This window comes from Salmo salar, chromosome ssa24, assembly GCF_905237065.1.
Source record: "Salmo salar chromosome ssa24, Ssal_v3.1, whole genome shotgun sequence".
NCBI lineage: Eukaryota > Metazoa > Chordata > Actinopteri > Salmoniformes > Salmonidae > Salmo > Salmo salar.
In genome coordinates this window covers 15,791,072-15,808,556 of record NC_059465.1, presented here as the reverse complement: position 1 = coordinate 15,808,556, position 17,485 = coordinate 15,791,072, and the positions used below count along the sequence as shown (strand labels likewise).

Here is a 17,485-nt window from a genome sequence, read left to right as displayed (position 1 = left end):
GAGTCTGTCTGGACGGCTCCTGATTAAAATAGTGGGATGGGTTTAAATGTGGACGTCAGAGTTTAGCCTAATTTATGACGTAGCCTTGGAGGAGCGTCCGCGAGTCAGATGTTTTGGTACATATTGTTCACGGACGTTCCCGAAAACTAGAACTGGAAATGTCAACAACGAGAAGAAAACGAGCTTTCCGCGCTTATTTCTAACGAGTAGCCTACAACATAAAGAGTTGGCTATCACAAAGGGTTGGTCAAGCAAGCTCTGTTATGAATTATTGCTGACCAGGGAGTCTTCAATCTGTCACTGCAACATTTAGTTTACAGCAACAAGGAACACTTTCAATTCTCCAGTATTCTAATCTCAGGTCTAATCCGAACCACCAAACCCACCTCCCACTAGTCTGATGTGGCAAGGAATCGGTTATGGATGCATTTCCTGGACGGAGTAAAATATGACATCGCGGGTTGTTTTTATATCCGTGTTGCTGCTGTTGTGGTGTCACAGTCGCCATGTCTTGGGCTCTGGTGATTCAGGTACCGGGATAGTTCCGTCTCCAGACCGATCCGCCGACGGTGCTGATCTGCTCTCTGTGGGTACCATGGTGGGGACACACTCCGCGATGTTACGTCAGGGAAGCACAGACGAGGTTAGTTTGGTAACTAATTAGATTTCAACCATGAATCTCAATCTTTGTAACTCAGTTTTCCCGACAGGTGCATCCTGAAATTGCTATTTTTTCTTCAGAAAAGAATCTCTTTGTTGATCAGATTTGCCACGTTTAGTGGTGTTGAGCAATAGCACAACTGGCCAACTATTTAAGTAGGCATGCGCATGTTGTATCTGGACTCGTGACCGTTGTTTGTGAGGGCAACCTTTTTGCTTTAAGTTCAATTTTATATTATTTTTGAGTGTTTTAAATCCTTCTCTCATTTCCCTCATCTGCACTGCAGTGAAATAACAAATGACATCCACCATATTGTTATATTTTAAGTTAACATTTGATATTTTAGTCATTTAGCAGACGCGCTTATCCAGAGCGACTTACAGTACTGGGTGCATTAATTTCACACTTTTTATTTTCTTCTCCGTACAAGTGTGTTCTGCTCAGTGCAGTAGATCATTTGATGACGATGTATTTATTTGAAAGCTTCCCCTCTCTTCCAGTGTGATGTAGTAATTAAGTATGTGTGTGTGTGTGTGTCTTTCAGTGTGACATTGTGATGAACCTCAGTGCTGCTGATCGCTGTGCGTTTGTGAAGGCCACTCCAGACTGCAGTATGGAAGACAGCTTCATCAACTACCTCAAGATGGCCTTCTGTCTACTACCACCCAACCTAACACCCCTCACTATCACACTCTGCGTAAGCACACTGTGTGTGTGTGTGTGTGTGAGCGCACGTGCAGACCATTATTACATGTGTTATTACAGGCATTATACACACATTTGTCATTTGCAAGTGTTCTTAATCAGAATTACCTACATGCATTCAAAGAAGGAATCTGAAGCAACCTCAATGGGGCTAGCCACTTCCCCTTGTTCTGAGCAGAGCTTCCTCAAACTGAGCCATGCAGAAAACTCATGAATCAGGGTTTAAATGAGGATTTCTTCTCACAGTGCTGTTAGTCTGGGTTACTCACTCTTTACTCGTAGGCCCATACTGTATTCACCTCATAGGCTCAATACTGCACACTTTACACTGTTTTTACTACATAAACCTAGTAGAATATACTAGTGATTTTTGGGGGGGAGAAAGAGACTCAATACCTGCTTGTCGATATGAAAGTTATTTTATAAACACTGATATTTCAGCCATGTCAGAAAACGAATCTAATCTAACTAATCTCTTTCCCCAACTCTCTACAGATTATCTGGTTGTTAATCTTGTTCATAGTTCTCGGACTGACTGCGTCAAAGTTGTAAGTTTCTCTCACATGTTCTGTTTGTAACATATCTTTACTGAACATCAGTTTTGTAACACTCTCTCTCGCTACCTGTACACTGGCTGTAAACAGATGGGTATTGTTTGTAATTGTGTTCCGCTGACTGCAGTTACAACAGTGTTATATCCAGCAGTTCAAGTTGATGTGATCACATGGGCCTAGTCACTTGACCACCGGAGATAAGTGTGTCATGGTTAAGGTGTGTGTGTGTGTCTTCTGTTATCCTCTCAGGGAGATAAGAGTTGCAGTGTTTCTGTTCACCTCTAACGTTTGCGATCTGGTCATGTGATTGATCACATGTATCACAGACAAAGCAGATGTTCTTTGTGTTGAAACAGTGAAAGCAGAAGCAGTGGTATCAACCAATGGACAGAGCACTGTTTTAATGAAAGTAAACGGCACAGAAATATTTGGACAGTGTTTGGACTCTGTGAGGGTGTTTTCTGTTAGCTATTGATTGGTTGAAGGTGTATCTTTGTGTTTATTCTCTCTGCAGCTTCTGTCCCAACCTCTCAGCCATCTCCTCCAGCCTTCGACTCACACACAACGTGGCTGTATCCTTCTACAGACCGCACGCACACACACGCACGCACGCACGCACAATATAGACTGCTCAAAAAAATAAAGGGAACACTTAAACAACACATCCTAGATCTGAATGAAATAAATAATCTTATTAAATACTTTTTTCTTTACATAGTTGAATGTGCTGACAACAAAATCACACAAAAATAATCAATGGAAATCCAATGTATCAACCCATGGAGGTCTGGATTTGGAGTCACACTCAAAATTAAAGTGGAAAACCACACTACAGGCTGATCCAACTTTGATGTAATGTCCTTAAAACAAGTCAAAATGAGGCTCAGTAGTGTGTGTGGCCTCCACGTGCCTGTATGACCTCCCTACAACGCCTGGGCATGCTCCTGATGAGGTGGCGGATGGTCTCCTGAGGGATCTCCTCCCAGACCTGGACTAAAGCATCCGCCAACTCTTGGACAGTCTGTGGTGCAACGTGGCGTTGGTGGATGGAGCGAGACATGATGTCCCAGATGTGCTCAATTGGATTCAGGTCTGGGGAACGGGCGGGCCAGTTCATAGCATCAATGCCTTCCTCTTGCAGGAACTGCTGACACACTCCAGCCACATGAGGTCTAGCATTGTCTTGCATTAGGAGGAACCCAGGGCCAACCGCACCAGCATATGGTCTCACAAGGGGTCTGAGGATCTCATCTCGGTACCTAATGGCAGTCAGGCTACATCTGGCGAGCACATGGAGGGCTGTGCGGCCCCCCAAAGAAATGCCACCCCACACCATGACTGACCCACCGCCAAACCGGTCATGCTGGAGGATGTTGCAGGCAGCAGAATGTTCTCCACAGCGTCTCCAGACTCTGTCACGTCTGTCACGTGCTCAGTGTGAACCTGCTTTCATCTGTGAAGAGCACAGGGCGCCAGTGGCGAATTTGCCAATCTTGGTGTTCTCTGGCAAATGCTAAACGTCCTGCACGGTGTTGGGCTGTAAGCACAACCCCCACCTGTGGACGTCGGGCCCTCATACCACCCTCATGGAGTCTGTTTCTGACCGTTTGAGCAGACACATGCACATTTGTGGCCTGCTGGAGGTCATTTTGCAGGGCTCTGGCAGTGCTTCTCCTGCTCCTCCTTGCACAAAGGCGGAGGTAGCGGTCCTGCTGCTGGGTTGTTGCCCTCCTACGGCCTCCTCCATGTTTCCTGATGTACTGGCCTGTCTCCTGGTAGCGCCTCCATGCTCTGGACACTACGCTGACAGACACAGCAAACCTTCTTGCCACAGCTCGCATTGATGCGCCATCCTGGATGAGCTGCACTACCTGAGCCACTTGTGTGGGTTGTAGACTCCGTCTCATGCTACCACTAGAGTGAAAGTACCGCCAGCATTCAAAAGTGACCAAAACATCAGCCAGGAAGCATAGGAACTGAGAAGTGGTCTGTGGTCCCCACCTGCAGAACCACTCCTTTATTGGGGGTGTCTTGTTAATTGCCTATAATTTCCACCTGTTGTCTATTCCATTTGCACAACAGCATGTGAAATTTATTGTCAATCAGTGTTGCTTCCTAAGTGGACAGTTTGATTTCACAGAAGTGTGATTGATTTGGAGTTACATTGTGTTGTTTAAGTGTTCCCTTTATTTTTTTGAGCAGTGTATTTTCATGCAGTTTGCTTTAAATGTGCTTAAATAATCACCATTGTTACACACAGACACACATACTCACGGACAAACTCTACTCCAGTACCAGAAGTGTTTTCCCTAAATGTGTCTGTCAGGGTGTGACGTTCCTGGCGCTAGGTAACGGAGCTCCAGATGTCTTCAGTGCCACTGTGGCCTTCTCCCGTCCACACACCGCTGGCCTGGCTATAGGAGCACTGTTTGGTACATGCACACACACACACACACACACACACACATCCACACGCACACTGCCTGGCTATAGGTGCACTGTTCGGTAAACACACACAGAGTTTAATCCCTCGCTCCCTTCGTTCATAGGAGCGGGTATCTTTGTAACCACGGTGGTCGCCGGATCTGTGTCATTGGTCAAACCCTTCACTGTAGCGTCCCGCCCCTTCCTGCGGGATGTCATCTTCTACATGGCTGCAGTCTTCTGGACCTTCATCATCCTCTACAGAGGAACTATATCACTGGGAGAGACACTAGGTACACACACACACACAGACACACACACACACAGACAGTTTGGTTAGAGTTGAATAAGAGTTGCGTGAGGGTTGCAGTAGTCCACATTCAACATTACCCTGGGAGCTAAACAACACCAGACGTTTCTCCATTGCTGGTTCATTCATCAGTCATGCCTCTGTTTCTGTCAAGCTTGAATCCAGGCAAAATATTACGGACATAGACACTGTGTTCAGTGTACTTCAGAAGGTAGGAGGACTAGTCACGCTGATGGTTGGGGTGGAATAAGTGTCTGTCTGTGTTTCTCTCTGTAGGGTACCTGGGGCTGTATGTGGTGTATGTGGTAACAGTCATTGTGAGTGCCTACATCTACAGTCAACAGAAACACTCAGCAACTAGAAGTTCCGTCCAGAGCTCAACACACGCACCAGGTGACACACACGTACCAGGTGACACACACATTATGTTCTTCTATCCATGTGGTGACCTAAACTGTATTATCCATTCAATGTCCTATTTACCCTTAAGCCTAACCCTTACCATAACTGTAGCCCTAACCCAAATTCTAACCCTAAATGTAGCCCTAACCCTAAACCTAACCCCTAAGCTTAAAATAGCCTTTGTCCTCATGGGGATGTGGGAAGTGTTCCCACGAGGGAGAATCTTCCTTGTTTTACTAACCTTGTGGAGACTTTGGGGGATTTTTAGGTCCCCACAAGTATAGCAGAACTAACACACACATACACACACCTACACCCCGTGTGTCTGACAGTTGTATCTCTCTGCAGAGCTCCAGACGTCTGAGTCAGACCAGGCTCCTCTTTTATCTAATGGCAGCATCCAGGAGGGCTATGGTAACAACCACAGTCACTGTGCACATTCCACTAAGTTATACCTCTGGGGTGTGCTACGAGAACCAATCCAGTCGAGTGTGTGTGTGTGTGCGTGTATAGACAGTGAGTACCGTCCCCTGCTCCCCTACTGTGAGTCGACCAGTTCCATCCTGCTGAATTCTCTAAACCCGGTGGACAGCAGGACCTGGAGGAGGAAGACCTGGCGCTGGAGGACTGTGAAAATACTGAAGGTGTGTGTGCATGAATATATGTGTGCGATTTGCTGTTTGCAGATCTGAATGTGTGTCTTTGCACTTTTCATTTGCAGATCTGTAGGAATTAGGGTTAAGGGTAAGGGGAATGGACAAGGGTTGGAAACGAAGCTAGAGCTTGGCAGGAGCACCAGTGTGTTTGAGTGCCAGTGGTTGCTGAGCTGCAGTTCCCCCCATAGATGCCACTGGAGGTGCTGCTGCTGCTGACTGTTCCAGTGGTGGATCCTGACAAAGAAGACAGGAACTGGAGAAGACCATTAAACTGCCTCCACCTTGTCACTGCGCCGCTGGTTTGTGTGCTCACCTTCAGCTCCGGAGAGTGTGAGTCTGCATGCCTGTGTGTGGTCAAAGAACCTTCATCTCTATTCCTCTCCAGAGGAAGTGTGTTAACTGACTGGACTGGTGTTCTCTCTCTCTCTCTCTCTCTCTCTCTCTCTCTCTCTCTCTAGACGGTTTGTATCTGATCGAGGGTCAGTTTCCTGTCTGGGCGTTGACGTTGCTCTTTGGCCTCTTCCTCTCCGCCATAGTCTTCCTCACCACTTCTAACGACCAGCCCCCGGCATACCACTTAGTAAGACACACGGACTCATTCGTTCACTCTGTCGCTGTTTTTGTTTCTGCTAGGTGTTGTGGTGTTTGTATAATGTGTGTGTTTTTTTCCATAGGTGTTCTCTCTGCTGGGCTTTGTGGTGAGTGCGATGTGGATCAGTGCCGCAGCCTCGGAGGTGGTCAGTATCCTGCACATGCTCGGTGTGGTCCTTAGTCTGTCCAACAATTTACTGGGTCTCACACTGCTGGCCTGGGGAAATAGCATTGGGGGTGAGACACACACACACTGCGGTTACCGCTGCACTCACCTACTAAATATACAAAAGACAGACAGACTGCTTACTTATTGTAGTGTTGAATCTGTTTGTTTCGGTTCCTAGATTGTTTTTCGGACATCACCATCGCTCGCCAGGGCTACCCACGGATGGCATTATCAGCCTGCTTTGGGGGAATCATCTTTAGTATCCTTTTGTGTGTCTGCTGGATGTGTGTTTGTGCAAGTTAAAAGCGAGTGTGTGTGTGTCTGCTGGATGTGTGTTTGTGCAAGTTAAAAGCGAGTGTGTGTGTGTATCTGCTACGTGTAGGCCTATGCAGTCATTTGTGCATCATGTTTCTGCCCTTGACCATGTTCCTTTCAGACATGCTGATTGGAGTGGGCATTGGCTGTCTGATACAGATGTTTAACAACGAGCCAGTGGTGACGGTACGTCTGCTCTTAGCTTCAGTACCATTCACCTCATATATGAACAAAAATATAAACGCAACATGCAACAATTTCTAATATTTGACTGAGTTCACAGTTCATTTAAGGAAATCAGTCAATTGAAATAAATTCATTAGGCTCTAATCTATGGATTTCACATGACTGGGAATACAGATATGTATCTGTTGGTCACAGATACCTTTAAAAAAACAGTCAGTATCTCGTGTGACCACCATTTGCCTCATGCACACACTGATCTAGAGCATCCCAAATGTGCTCAATGGCTGACATGTCTGATGAGTATGCAGGCCATGGAAGAACATTATATTAAAGTATATTTATTAAAGTACATTATATTAGAGAAATTAACATTAAAGTCTCTGGCAACAGCTCTGGTGCACATTCCTGCAGTCAGCATGAAATGAGAAATGCTCACTAACAGGGATGTAAACAAATTTGTGCAAAAAAATGTGAGCGAAATTAGTACGTATGAAAAAAATGTTGGGATCTTTTGTTTCAGCTCATGAAACATGGGACCAACACATTACAGGTTGCGTTTATTTTTGTTATATTCTTGTTCAGTGTATATATACACAGTACCAGTCAAAAGTTTGGACACACCTACCCATTTAAGGGTTTTTCTTTCATTCTTACTATTTTCTACATTGTAGAATAATAGTGAAGACATCAAAACTATGAAATAACACATATGGAATCATGTAGTAACTAAAAAAGTGTTAAACTAATCAAAATACATTTTAGATTCTTCAAAGTAGCCACCCTTTGCCTTGATGACAGTTTTGCACACTCTTGGAATTCTCTCAACTAGCTTCACCTGGAATGCTATGCTGAGCAGTTGTTGGCTGCTTTTCATTCACTCCTCGGTCCAACTCATCCCAAACCATCTCAATTGGGTTGAGGTCGGGTGATTGCAGAGGCCAGGTCATCTGATGCTGCACTCCATCACTCTCCTTGGTCAAATAGCCCTTACACAGCCTGGAGGTGTTTTGGGTCATTGTCCTGTTAAAAAACAAATGATAGTCCCACTAAGCGCAAACCAGATGGGAAGGCGTATAGCTGCAGAATGCTGTGGTAGCCATGCTGGTTAAGTGTGCCTTGAATTCTAAATAAATCACTGAGTGTCACCAGCAAAGCACCCCCACACCATCACACTTCCTCCATGCTTCACGGTGGGAACCACACATTCGTAGATCATCCGTTCACCTACTGCATCTCTCAAAGACACAGTCTTTCGAACATAAAATCGAAAATGTTGTACTCATCAGACCAAATTACAGATTTCCACCTGTCTACAGTCTCCTCTGAACAGTTGATGTTGAGATGTGTCTGTTACTTCAACTCTGAAGCATTTATTTGGGCTGCAATTTCTGAGGCTGGTAACTAATGAACTTATCCTCTGCAGCAGAGGTAACTCTGGGTCTTCCTTTCCTGTGGCTGTCCTCATGAGAGCCAGTTTCATCATAGCGCTTGATGGTTTTTGCGACTGCACTTGAAGAAACTTTCAAAGTTCTTGAAATTTTCCGGATTGTCTGACCTTCATGTCTTAAAGTAATGATGGACTGTCATTTCTCTTTGCTTATTTGATTTTTTTCTTGCCATAATGTGTTACCAAATAGGGCTATCTTCTGTATACCACCTCTACCTTGTCACAAGACAACTGTTTGGCTCAAATGCCTTAAGGAAAGTAAGAAATTCCACTAACTTTTAAGAAGGCACTACCTGTTAATTGAAATGCATTTCAGGTGACTACCTCATGAAGCTGGTTGAGAGAATGCCAAGAGTGTGCAAAGCTGTCATCAAGGCAAAGTGTGTCTACTTTGAAGAATCTGAAATATAAAATATATTTTGATTTGTTTTACACTTTTTTTGGTTACTACACGATTCCATGTGTTATTTCATAGTTTTGATGTAATCACTATTATTCTACAATGTAGAAAATAATACAAATTTAAAAAAAAATTGAATGAGTAGGTGTGTACTGTATATAAGCTGTTTGTAATTGTCTGAAATAAGCATTTTGTAGAGAGGTAGTGACCAGAGAAATGTCTGTCTGAAGTGCATAGAATTGGACTGGTACCCCCCTCTTGCAACAGCTTGATTTTATTTGTGTGTTAAAATGTGCCAAAGAAGGTTAGTTTCTCATTTATTTTCTCCACCCCCCTCTCGCTCTAACCCCCACCCGTCTACACCACCCAGTTGGAACCAGAGGGTTTGTTGACCTGGGTTCTAGCAGGTTCTCTGGGTCTCTCTCTGGCTTTCTCCTTCATCCTAGTTCCTCTGCGTTGTTTCCATCTGGGCCGGGCCTATGGAATCTTCCTCCTGCTCTTCTACGCAGTCTTCCTCCTGGTTGCGCTGCTCACGGAGTTCGGCTTTATCCACATCTGAAGCCTGTACGAGATGGTTTGGACCAGACGGATCGAGACCTGAGAGACTTTCCTCTTCCTGGGAGAGATGGAGTCACAGCCAATCACACTGTGCCTTAACGGAGTTGGAACCAATCAGACTGTGATTTAACTTTTGTCTGTTTGCACTGACTATATTTTTATATTTAGATCGCCATTAGCTGTTACATGAGGACCAGCTACTCTTCCTGGGGTCCACACAAAACAATTACACACATATACAGAAATGACAGTAACACACAGTTTTAAAGTAACCCATGTACTGACAAGGAGTAAAAAAAATGAAAAAAAGATGCAGTAGCACTTTAAGGGAATTTTCTCCTTTAAATCAATGTGAATGTAGTGTCTCCTTAGTGAGAAACACTGCTGTTTGGAATGGTTGATGTGAGTCGGGCCTCCCGAGTGGCACAGTGGTCTAAGGCACTGCATCGCAGTGGTACCTGTGCCACTAGAGATTCTGGGTTCGAGTCCAGGTTCTTTCGCAGTCGGCCACAACCCGGGAGACCCATGGGGCGGCGCACAATTGGCAGGGATGTCCTTGTCCCACCGCTGACACGGTCGCCAGGTGTACAGTGTTTCCTCTGACACATTAGTGCGGCTGGCTTCCGGGTTAAGTGGGCATTGTGTCAAGAAACAGTACAGTTTGGTTGTGTTTCGGAGGACGCACTGTTTTCGACCTTCGCCTAACCTGAGTCCGTACGGGAGTTGCAGCGATGAGACAAGACTGTAACTACCAATTGGATACCACGAAATTGGGAAAAGATACTTTTTAATTTTAATTTTTAAATAAAATGCTCTTTGCAACACATCGATCATTTCGATTTCCTAATGAATTTCAAATAATATGGCTTAGAAACACCTATATAGTTCCAACTTCTGAGAAGGGGAACCAATCGTGAAACAGCAAGGTGCAGCTATTTAAATCATTTGAAGATGGCCCTAAACAAGCTACTTTATGCAGTTGCATCAAACAATGTTACACATTTTTATCAAGGAATTGTATTATTTTACTACTACAGATGTACGATCGCTATAGCGGTAGTACATTATCGTCTCTGACAGATATTTGCAGGTGAAATTGTTGCATATAAAAAGCACCTTTGGTAAAGGATTCTCTTGTTGAAACTGTCTGGGCTGTGTGTGTATGCATTAAGGAAGGTGATATCAGGGTAAAAAGCACTTATGCATAGACTCATGTCTAGGTTCTGAGATGGTGATTATTGTGTATTGTACCCGTTTAAGATATAAATAAAAACATCCAAAATCCTTCCTGTAACATCCACACAGAGAAGATGGTTAAAATACCATAGGTGTCTATAGCCATGTCTCAGGGCTAGTCTGAACCCTGCCACTTTAAAGCAAAGGTAGCTACACAAATACACTTGGCAAAGTGAACAATGTATTTAAATGATTCCTCATTTAATACACCAAATACATTATAATACACTTACAGAATAACAAGTTATAAAAGTAAAGTGTTCTCTTAGGTTTGTTCAAACGCTGGCTAGAAGATATAGCTGTAGGTTATTGGACATGTGCAGGGGTTTGAGGTGTGTGGGTGTGTGTTGGGGGGGGGGGTGTGGGCATTGTGGTTGTTGAGGGGGCTTAGCTTAGTGCTGGCAGATGGGGCGGGATCGTGTGAGTTTGTATGTATCTACAGGCAGCCTGGTGTTCACCTACAGGTATGTGTCTTTTCACTGTCCAGACGTGTGTCCTCTGGTCAGAGCAGTGAAGAAGAGCAGTGTGAAATTCCAAGTCCATCCTAGTGGCTCCTCGTACTCCTGTGGTGGCCTTGAACATTAGCTCTCTGTCTCACAGCTAGAGGGCCTAACTCTGACCCTTAAAAACCCTGCCCTTTAACCCCTAAATCGATGCTCTGCTTCGACTGTCAATGCATCAGCAGACTAAGGTCCTGTCAGGGTTGGGGTTAGATAAAGCTGTTAAACCTGTTTGAACACAGATCCATTCAGATAGAGAACATGATTCATATCAACAGAAATCCCTGCTGCATCTCAACAGGTCCAGGATCCAGGCTGTAGTTCAGTGACACCATCACATCTGTCCACATCACAACTGTCTGACCAAGCTGCTAGAGTACACTTCTTCAGGCTGGGAGGAGGGGGAAGAAGCGAAGGAGACAGAGACTTGAGGGGTTCTCTGTCTTGTCATTGTGGAAGACAATCACCATTAAGTTCAGAGTGCTCTGTGACATGATGACTGAAGTTAAAGAGGTGTGTGTGTGTGTGAGAGAGAGCGAAACAGTGAGTGTTAGTTAATACTAAGTGGTCCTTGTGAGTTGAGCTGGGGTTGGGATTCAGGTTCAGGATCAGGGCAGGGAGGAGGGATTTCCAGCTCTCTTTCCACTAGGCTTCGGTCTGACTGGGGTAGGTTCTCTCTGGAGTACTCAGCATACCACTCCTGCACACACACACACCAATAACACATTAATCATACAATTCTTTTTTTTTCTTGTCACAGCTGACGTCAGAAATATCATACTAATTTGTAATCCAATTCGCTAGACAGCAGAAGAGGCTGGTGGGAGGAGCTATAGGAGGACCTGCTCATTGTAATGGAACAAAGTATATGTTTGATACTGGTCCATTCATTCCATGCCAGTCTTTACACTGAGCCTGTCCTCCTAGTGATCCTTCCACCAGCCTCCTCTGGTAGAAAAGGCAAGATCAACATCACCTTTGTAGTTAGGTCATGTTAGCTAAAGTCTTATTTAAAGTGACAAATCTAACATGGAGCAGTCAGCAGGACTCTGGTTGTCATGGCAGCGTGAGGCTCACCTGGATCTCTTCCTCATACATCTTCATGCTGAGGTCACTCTTGGTCCGCGACCTCCGACCCAGGTACACCAGAGACGAGCTCTACACACACACATCAGTCTATATTTATGAGAGTGTAGGACGGGGCAGGTTTGTGAAGCTGTGTGAGCGAGTGTGTGTGTCTGTCTATTTGTGAGTGTAGGTCTGTGTGTGTGTTCTCACCCCGCTGCGGTCCATGGCCACCAGTACTCCCTGTAGAGAGTTGAGTGAGGAGAGTCCAGGGCACGTCTGCTTATAAAGCTCCAGAGTAGCCAACGCCTCGTCACGACTCACCTCTGCCTCAAACACTATACCGTTCTCATCTACAACACACAAACACACCATCGTTACACACATCTCAAACACTACAGCGTTCTCATCTACAACACACAAACACACATCTCAAACACTACACCATTCTCATCTTACTAACATTGTTCATTGCACGCATGCACACACTTACCCTCAGGATCTAACAATGGTTCTTTGTTCTTCCGGCTGTAGTTCATACGGAACACAAACGCATCCAGGATGAAGGCAACGATGATGGTCATCACCACCTAGAGAGGACAGAGACAATTACACACACACACACACACACACACACACACACACACACACACACACACACACACACACACACACACACACACACACACCTCTCACCATGGTGACAATGTAGAAGGTCATGAAGTAGAGGCGGCTCCAGTGAGTTGTCATGGAGGTCACTCCTTCCTGTTGGGTAGGGGACAGCAGCTGTCAATCAACCTCAGTAACTTGGACAAGCTTGACAGTCAGGCAGCAGCAGAGGTTTAATCAGACAGCATACAGCGTGAGAAGGAAGAGTCTTACCATGGTGATGTACCAGTTGTTTACCACAGTCAGCTCAAACAGAGTCACTGCAGAGAGAGAAAGAGAGAGAAAGAGAGATGCTGAATCCCACATCAAAATCTATCCGTTTATTATATAACAAAATAGTATATAGGGAACTGCCTAGTATTGACTACTGTGTGTGTGTTTACCAAAGCTGCTGAGAATGTTGTCGAAGTTGTTGAGATAGTAGTAGCCCTCATCCAGCACCGTCCTATTGCCTATGGTTACATTGATCTGCCTGTATGAATCTGCTACTGTACTGGTACTGTGAGAACGAGAGAGAGAAGGGAGACAAACTGGAACCTATGTGAACCACCCTGACCAAGATGGCCGTCATATTACTGGAGCACCAATATTTTTTCTAGTATTCTTAGGCTCTGCTTTGAACAAAGTGTCAGGTTAGACTGACAGGTTAGTGTGTGAGTGAACTGGGTGTAAGAGTGTATGCGTGACTCACTTGCAGCAGTTAGGGTAAACTACATCAGCGAAGAACTCCATCCCCACAATGGCAAAGGAGTAGTAGAAGATGATCAACGTCAGCCCCAGGCTGAGAACACATACAAGTTCTTATTAAGTAGGTTTCTACACAAGGTTCATACAGTTGAAGTCGGAAGTTTACATACACCTTAGCCAAATACATTTAAACTCAGTTTTTCACAATTCCTGACATTTAATCCTAGTAGAAAATGCCCTGTTTTAGGATCACCACTTTATTTTAAGAATGTGAAATGTCAGAATAATAGTAGAGAAAAATATTTCTTTCAGCTTTTATTTCTTTCATCACATTCCCAGTGGGTCAGAAGTTTACATACACTCAATTAGTATTTGGTAGCATTGCCTTTAAATTGTTTAACTTGGGTGAAACGTTTCGGGTAGCCTTCCACAAGCTTCCCACAATAAGTTGGGTGAATTTTGGCCCATTCCTCCTGACAGAGCTGGTGTAACTGAGTCAGGTTTGGAGGCCTCCTTGCTCGCACACACTTTTTCAGTTATGCCCACAAATTTCCTATGGGATGCTTGTGGTCATTGTCCATTTGGAAGACCCATTTGCAACCAAGCTTTAACTTCCTGACTGATGTCTTGAGCTGTTGCTTCAATATATCCACATAATTTTCCTCCCTCATGATGCCATCTATTTAGTGAAGTGCACCAGTCCCTCCTGCAGCAAAGCACCCCCACAAAATGATGCTGCCACCCCCATGCTTCACGGTTGGGATGGTGTTCTTCAACTTGCAAGCCTCCCCCTTTTTCTTCCAAACATAATGATGGTCATTATGGCCAAACAGTTCTATTTTTGTTTCATCAGACCACAGGACATTTCTCCAAAAAGTACGACCTTTGTCCCCATGTGCAGTTGCAAACCACAGTCTGGCTTTTTTAATGGTGGTTTTGGAGCAGTGGCTTCTTCCTTGCTGAGTGGCCTTTCAGGTTATGTTGATATAGGACTCGTTTTACTGTGGATATAGATACTTTTGTACCCGTTTCCTCCAGCATCTTCACAAGGTCCTTTGCTGTTGTTCTGGGATTGATTTGCACTTTTCGCACCAAAGTACGTTCATCTCTAGGAGACGGAACGCGTCTCCTTCCTGAGCGGTATGACGGCTGCGTGGTCCCATGGTGTTTAGACTTGCATACTATTGTTTGTAGAGATGAACGTACCTTCATGCATTTGGAAATTGCTCCCAAGGATGAACCAGACTTGTGGAGGTCTACAATTTTTTTTCTGAGGTCTTGGTTGATTTATTTTGATTTTCCCATGATGTCAAGCAAAGAGGCACTGAGTGTGAAGGTAGGCCTTGAAATACATCCACAGGTACACCTCCAATGAACTCAAATGTTGTCAATTAGCCTATCAGAAGCTTCTAAAGCCATGACGTCATTTTCTGGAATTTTCCAAGATGTTTAAAGGCACAGTCAACTTAGTGTATGTAAACTTCTGACCCACTGGAATTTGGTACAGTGAATTATAAGTGATATAATCTGTCTGTAAACAATTGTTGGAAAAATTACTTGTGTCAGGCACAAAGTAGATGTCCTAACCGACTTGACAAAACTATAGTTTGTTAACAAAACATTTGTGGAGTGGTTGAAAAATGAGTTTGAATGACTCCAACCTAAGTATATGTAAACTTCTGACTTCAACTGTACATGCGTTGTATGTAAATATAGTGGGTTATGGTTCAGGGGGAAAAGTTGTTACCTTGCCATCCTCGGGAAGAGTTCAAACATGGTGTCCAACACGTTACGATACCTCTGCTTTATCTTAAACAACCTAAGAGAGTACACACACTTACAACCTGATAGAGTGCACATACTTAAGACGTGATGATCAACACAATACTTATGAATCTACATACCGGTAACACACATATATGCACCTAACAAAATACCCACACAAACGAATTGCCCCCCTGACAACATACGTGCGTGTTGTCGTGGTAACCCACCTGAGTAGCTGCAGCGGTCTGAGCACCACAATGAAGTAGAAGGGCTCCATGTCGAAGGCCAGGGCAATCAAGCCCAGAAAGGCAAACACCGTCACAGAGAAGTCAAACCTGGTGAGGCGAACACAGAGACATTGACGGCTATTATGCCCCTGAATAAACACATTGGACAAGCTAAGGGTTGAGGGTTAAGGGTCAGTACTCACAGGTTCCAGCCGGAGCTGAAGTAGGCCAACGGTCCCATGCCCGTTACCTTCAACAACACCTCCACCCCATAGACTAGAGATTGAAAAAGAGCGAGACGGAGAAAAGGAGAGCGAGCGGAGTAAAAATGTGTGTTCTCACTAGTGACAAAAAGGATGTGGCTCTCTGTGTGTCTGTTTGTGCGTGATCTTACTTGTGAGGAAGACAATGTAGCTCCAGGGGACTATTCTGGACGAGGAGAATCCACCTGCAGAGGGAGGGGACAGAGATTAGAGACAACCTTACTGTTCAATTTGTAGGTCTCTACTTGACACTTAGGGACGATTTCCTGGACCCAGATTAAGCCTAGTCCTGAATTAAAAATCATGCATAACAGGGAATCTGCATTAAAAGTACTTTATAGTCTGGGAATAGGTTTAGTTACTATTCAACATGTAGGTTTCTACGAGGATCCACACTCCGTTGACAGCCACCACCACATCTACAGAGGAGAGAGAGGAGAGTTAAATGTGTCCTAGGGTTAGTCCTGTCCGAGAGTTAAGTTTGGTCCTAGGTTTACAACACAGATGATAGTACTATAGCTAATACTACTAATAATGGATGTCTACTTACACATGGTGTACTGGAAGGCTTTAGACTTGACCAGCAGGTTGATGCCTGGTAGAAACATTAACAAGAAGGATGTCAGTCAGTCTGAGTCACCTCAGATAAGAGAAGAGGAACACAGCAGTGGATGCGATGGAAGAAAGAAGGGAAAAATACAAGTCACCTTTGAAGATAAGAAAAGTAGTGTGTGGAAGATCATCAAACCAGTGTTCCCCGCTCCGCCGTGCCTAGAGTACAATCACACGCACGCAGGCACACATCAGTGAGGTGTGTATATATATACTCCCCTACATATTTATTTAGGCAATGGAGCTAAAACTTTTAATTTGGCTCTATATTCCAGCATTTTGGATTGGAGACCAAATGTTTCGTATTGTCATACATACAGTTGAAGGTGGAAGTTTACATACATCTTAGCCAAATACATTTAAACTCAGTTTTTCACAATTCCTGACATTTAATCCTGGTAAAAATTCCCTGTCTTCGGTCAGTTAGGATCACCACTTTATTTTAAGAATGTGAAATGTCAGAATAATAGTAGAGAGAATTATTTATTTCAGCTTTTATTTCTTTCATCACATACCCAGTGGGTCAGAAGTTTTGATGCCATCTATTTTGTGAAGTGCACCAGTCCCTCCTGCAGCAAAGCATCCCCACAAAATGATGCTGCCACCACCGTGCTTCACGGTTGGGATGGTGTACTTCGGCTTGCAAGCCTCCCCCTTTTTCTTCCAAACATAATGATGGTCATTATGGCCAAACAGTTATATTTTTGTTTCATCAGACCAGAGGACATTTCTCCAAAAAGTACGATCTTTGTCCCCATGTGCAGTTGCAAACCACAGTCTGGCTTTTTTTATGGCGGTTTTGGAACAGTGGCTTCTTCCTTGCTGAGTGGCCTTTCAGGTTATGTTGATATAGGACTCATTTTACTGTGGATATAGATACTTTTGTACCCGTTTCCTCCAGCATCTCCACAAGGTCCTTTGCTGTTGTTCTGGGATTGATTTGCACTTTTCGCACCAAAGTACGTTCATCTCTAGGAGACAGAATCAGTCTCCTTCCTGAGCGGTATGACGGCTGCGTGGTCCCATGGTGTTTATACTTGCGTACTATTGTTTGTACAGATGAACGTGGTACCTTCAGGCA

The 17,485-nt window shown here is 44.4% G+C and overlaps 2 protein-coding genes across 9 annotated transcripts in view; one reads left to right on the top strand and one right to left on the bottom strand.

The window, feature by feature from the left end:
- Window positions 1–73: 73 nt before the first annotated feature.
- LOC106584999 (mitochondrial sodium/calcium exchanger protein) lies at window positions 74–10,662 on the top strand. 4 transcript variants are annotated; one of them, XM_014170718.2, is made up of 15 exons: window positions 75–643; window positions 1,206–1,358; window positions 1,862–1,914; window positions 2,435–2,492; window positions 4,247–4,352; window positions 4,470–4,637; window positions 4,931–5,047; window positions 5,405–5,470; window positions 5,570–5,700; window positions 5,901–6,042; window positions 6,171–6,292; window positions 6,387–6,540; window positions 6,651–6,731; window positions 6,909–6,973; window positions 9,191–10,662. In XM_014170718.2, the coding sequence occupies exons 1-15, from the start codon at window positions 449–451 to the stop codon at window positions 9,377–9,379; spliced, it is 1,800 nt and encodes a 599-aa protein (XP_014026193.1). In that variant the 5' UTR covers window positions 75–448; the 3' UTR covers window positions 9,380–10,662. The 4 variants fall into 4 exon arrangements, with proteins under 4 accessions (XP_045563004.1, XP_014026193.1, XP_045563003.1 ...); XM_014170717.2 differs by having other exon boundaries at window positions 77–643; window positions 4,931–5,065; XM_045707048.1 differs by having other exon boundaries at window positions 74–643; window positions 5,405–5,700.
- A 132-nt stretch (window positions 10,663–10,794) lies between these two features.
- Window positions 10,795–17,485, bottom strand: part of LOC106585001 (two pore channel protein 1) — a 24,147-nt gene continuing 17,456 nt past the window's right edge. For all 5 annotated transcript variants that reach the window (XM_014170723.2, XM_014170726.2, XM_014170722.2 and 2 more), the window contains 15 exons: window positions 16,500–16,563; window positions 16,343–16,387; window positions 16,155–16,211; window positions 15,924–15,977; window positions 15,733–15,805; window positions 15,530–15,637; window positions 15,283–15,354; window positions 13,540–13,629; window positions 13,232–13,347; window positions 13,062–13,108; window positions 12,876–12,944; window positions 12,673–12,769; window positions 12,393–12,532; window positions 12,192–12,272; window positions 10,795–11,814 (listed from right to left, as the gene is read on the bottom strand). In XM_014170723.2, the coding sequence (XP_014026198.1) occupies window positions 11,665–11,814; window positions 12,192–12,272; window positions 12,393–12,532; window positions 12,673–12,769; window positions 12,876–12,944; window positions 13,062–13,108; window positions 13,232–13,347; window positions 13,540–13,629; window positions 15,283–15,354; window positions 15,530–15,637; window positions 15,733–15,805; window positions 15,924–15,977; window positions 16,155–16,211; window positions 16,343–16,387; window positions 16,500–16,563 (1,263 nt within the window). In that variant the 3' untranslated portion in view covers window positions 10,795–11,664. The remainder of the gene's footprint in view (window positions 11,815–12,191; window positions 12,273–12,392; window positions 12,533–12,672; window positions 12,770–12,875; window positions 12,945–13,061; window positions 13,109–13,231; window positions 13,348–13,539; window positions 13,630–15,282; window positions 15,355–15,529; window positions 15,638–15,732; window positions 15,806–15,923; window positions 15,978–16,154; window positions 16,212–16,342; window positions 16,388–16,499; window positions 16,564–17,485) is intronic.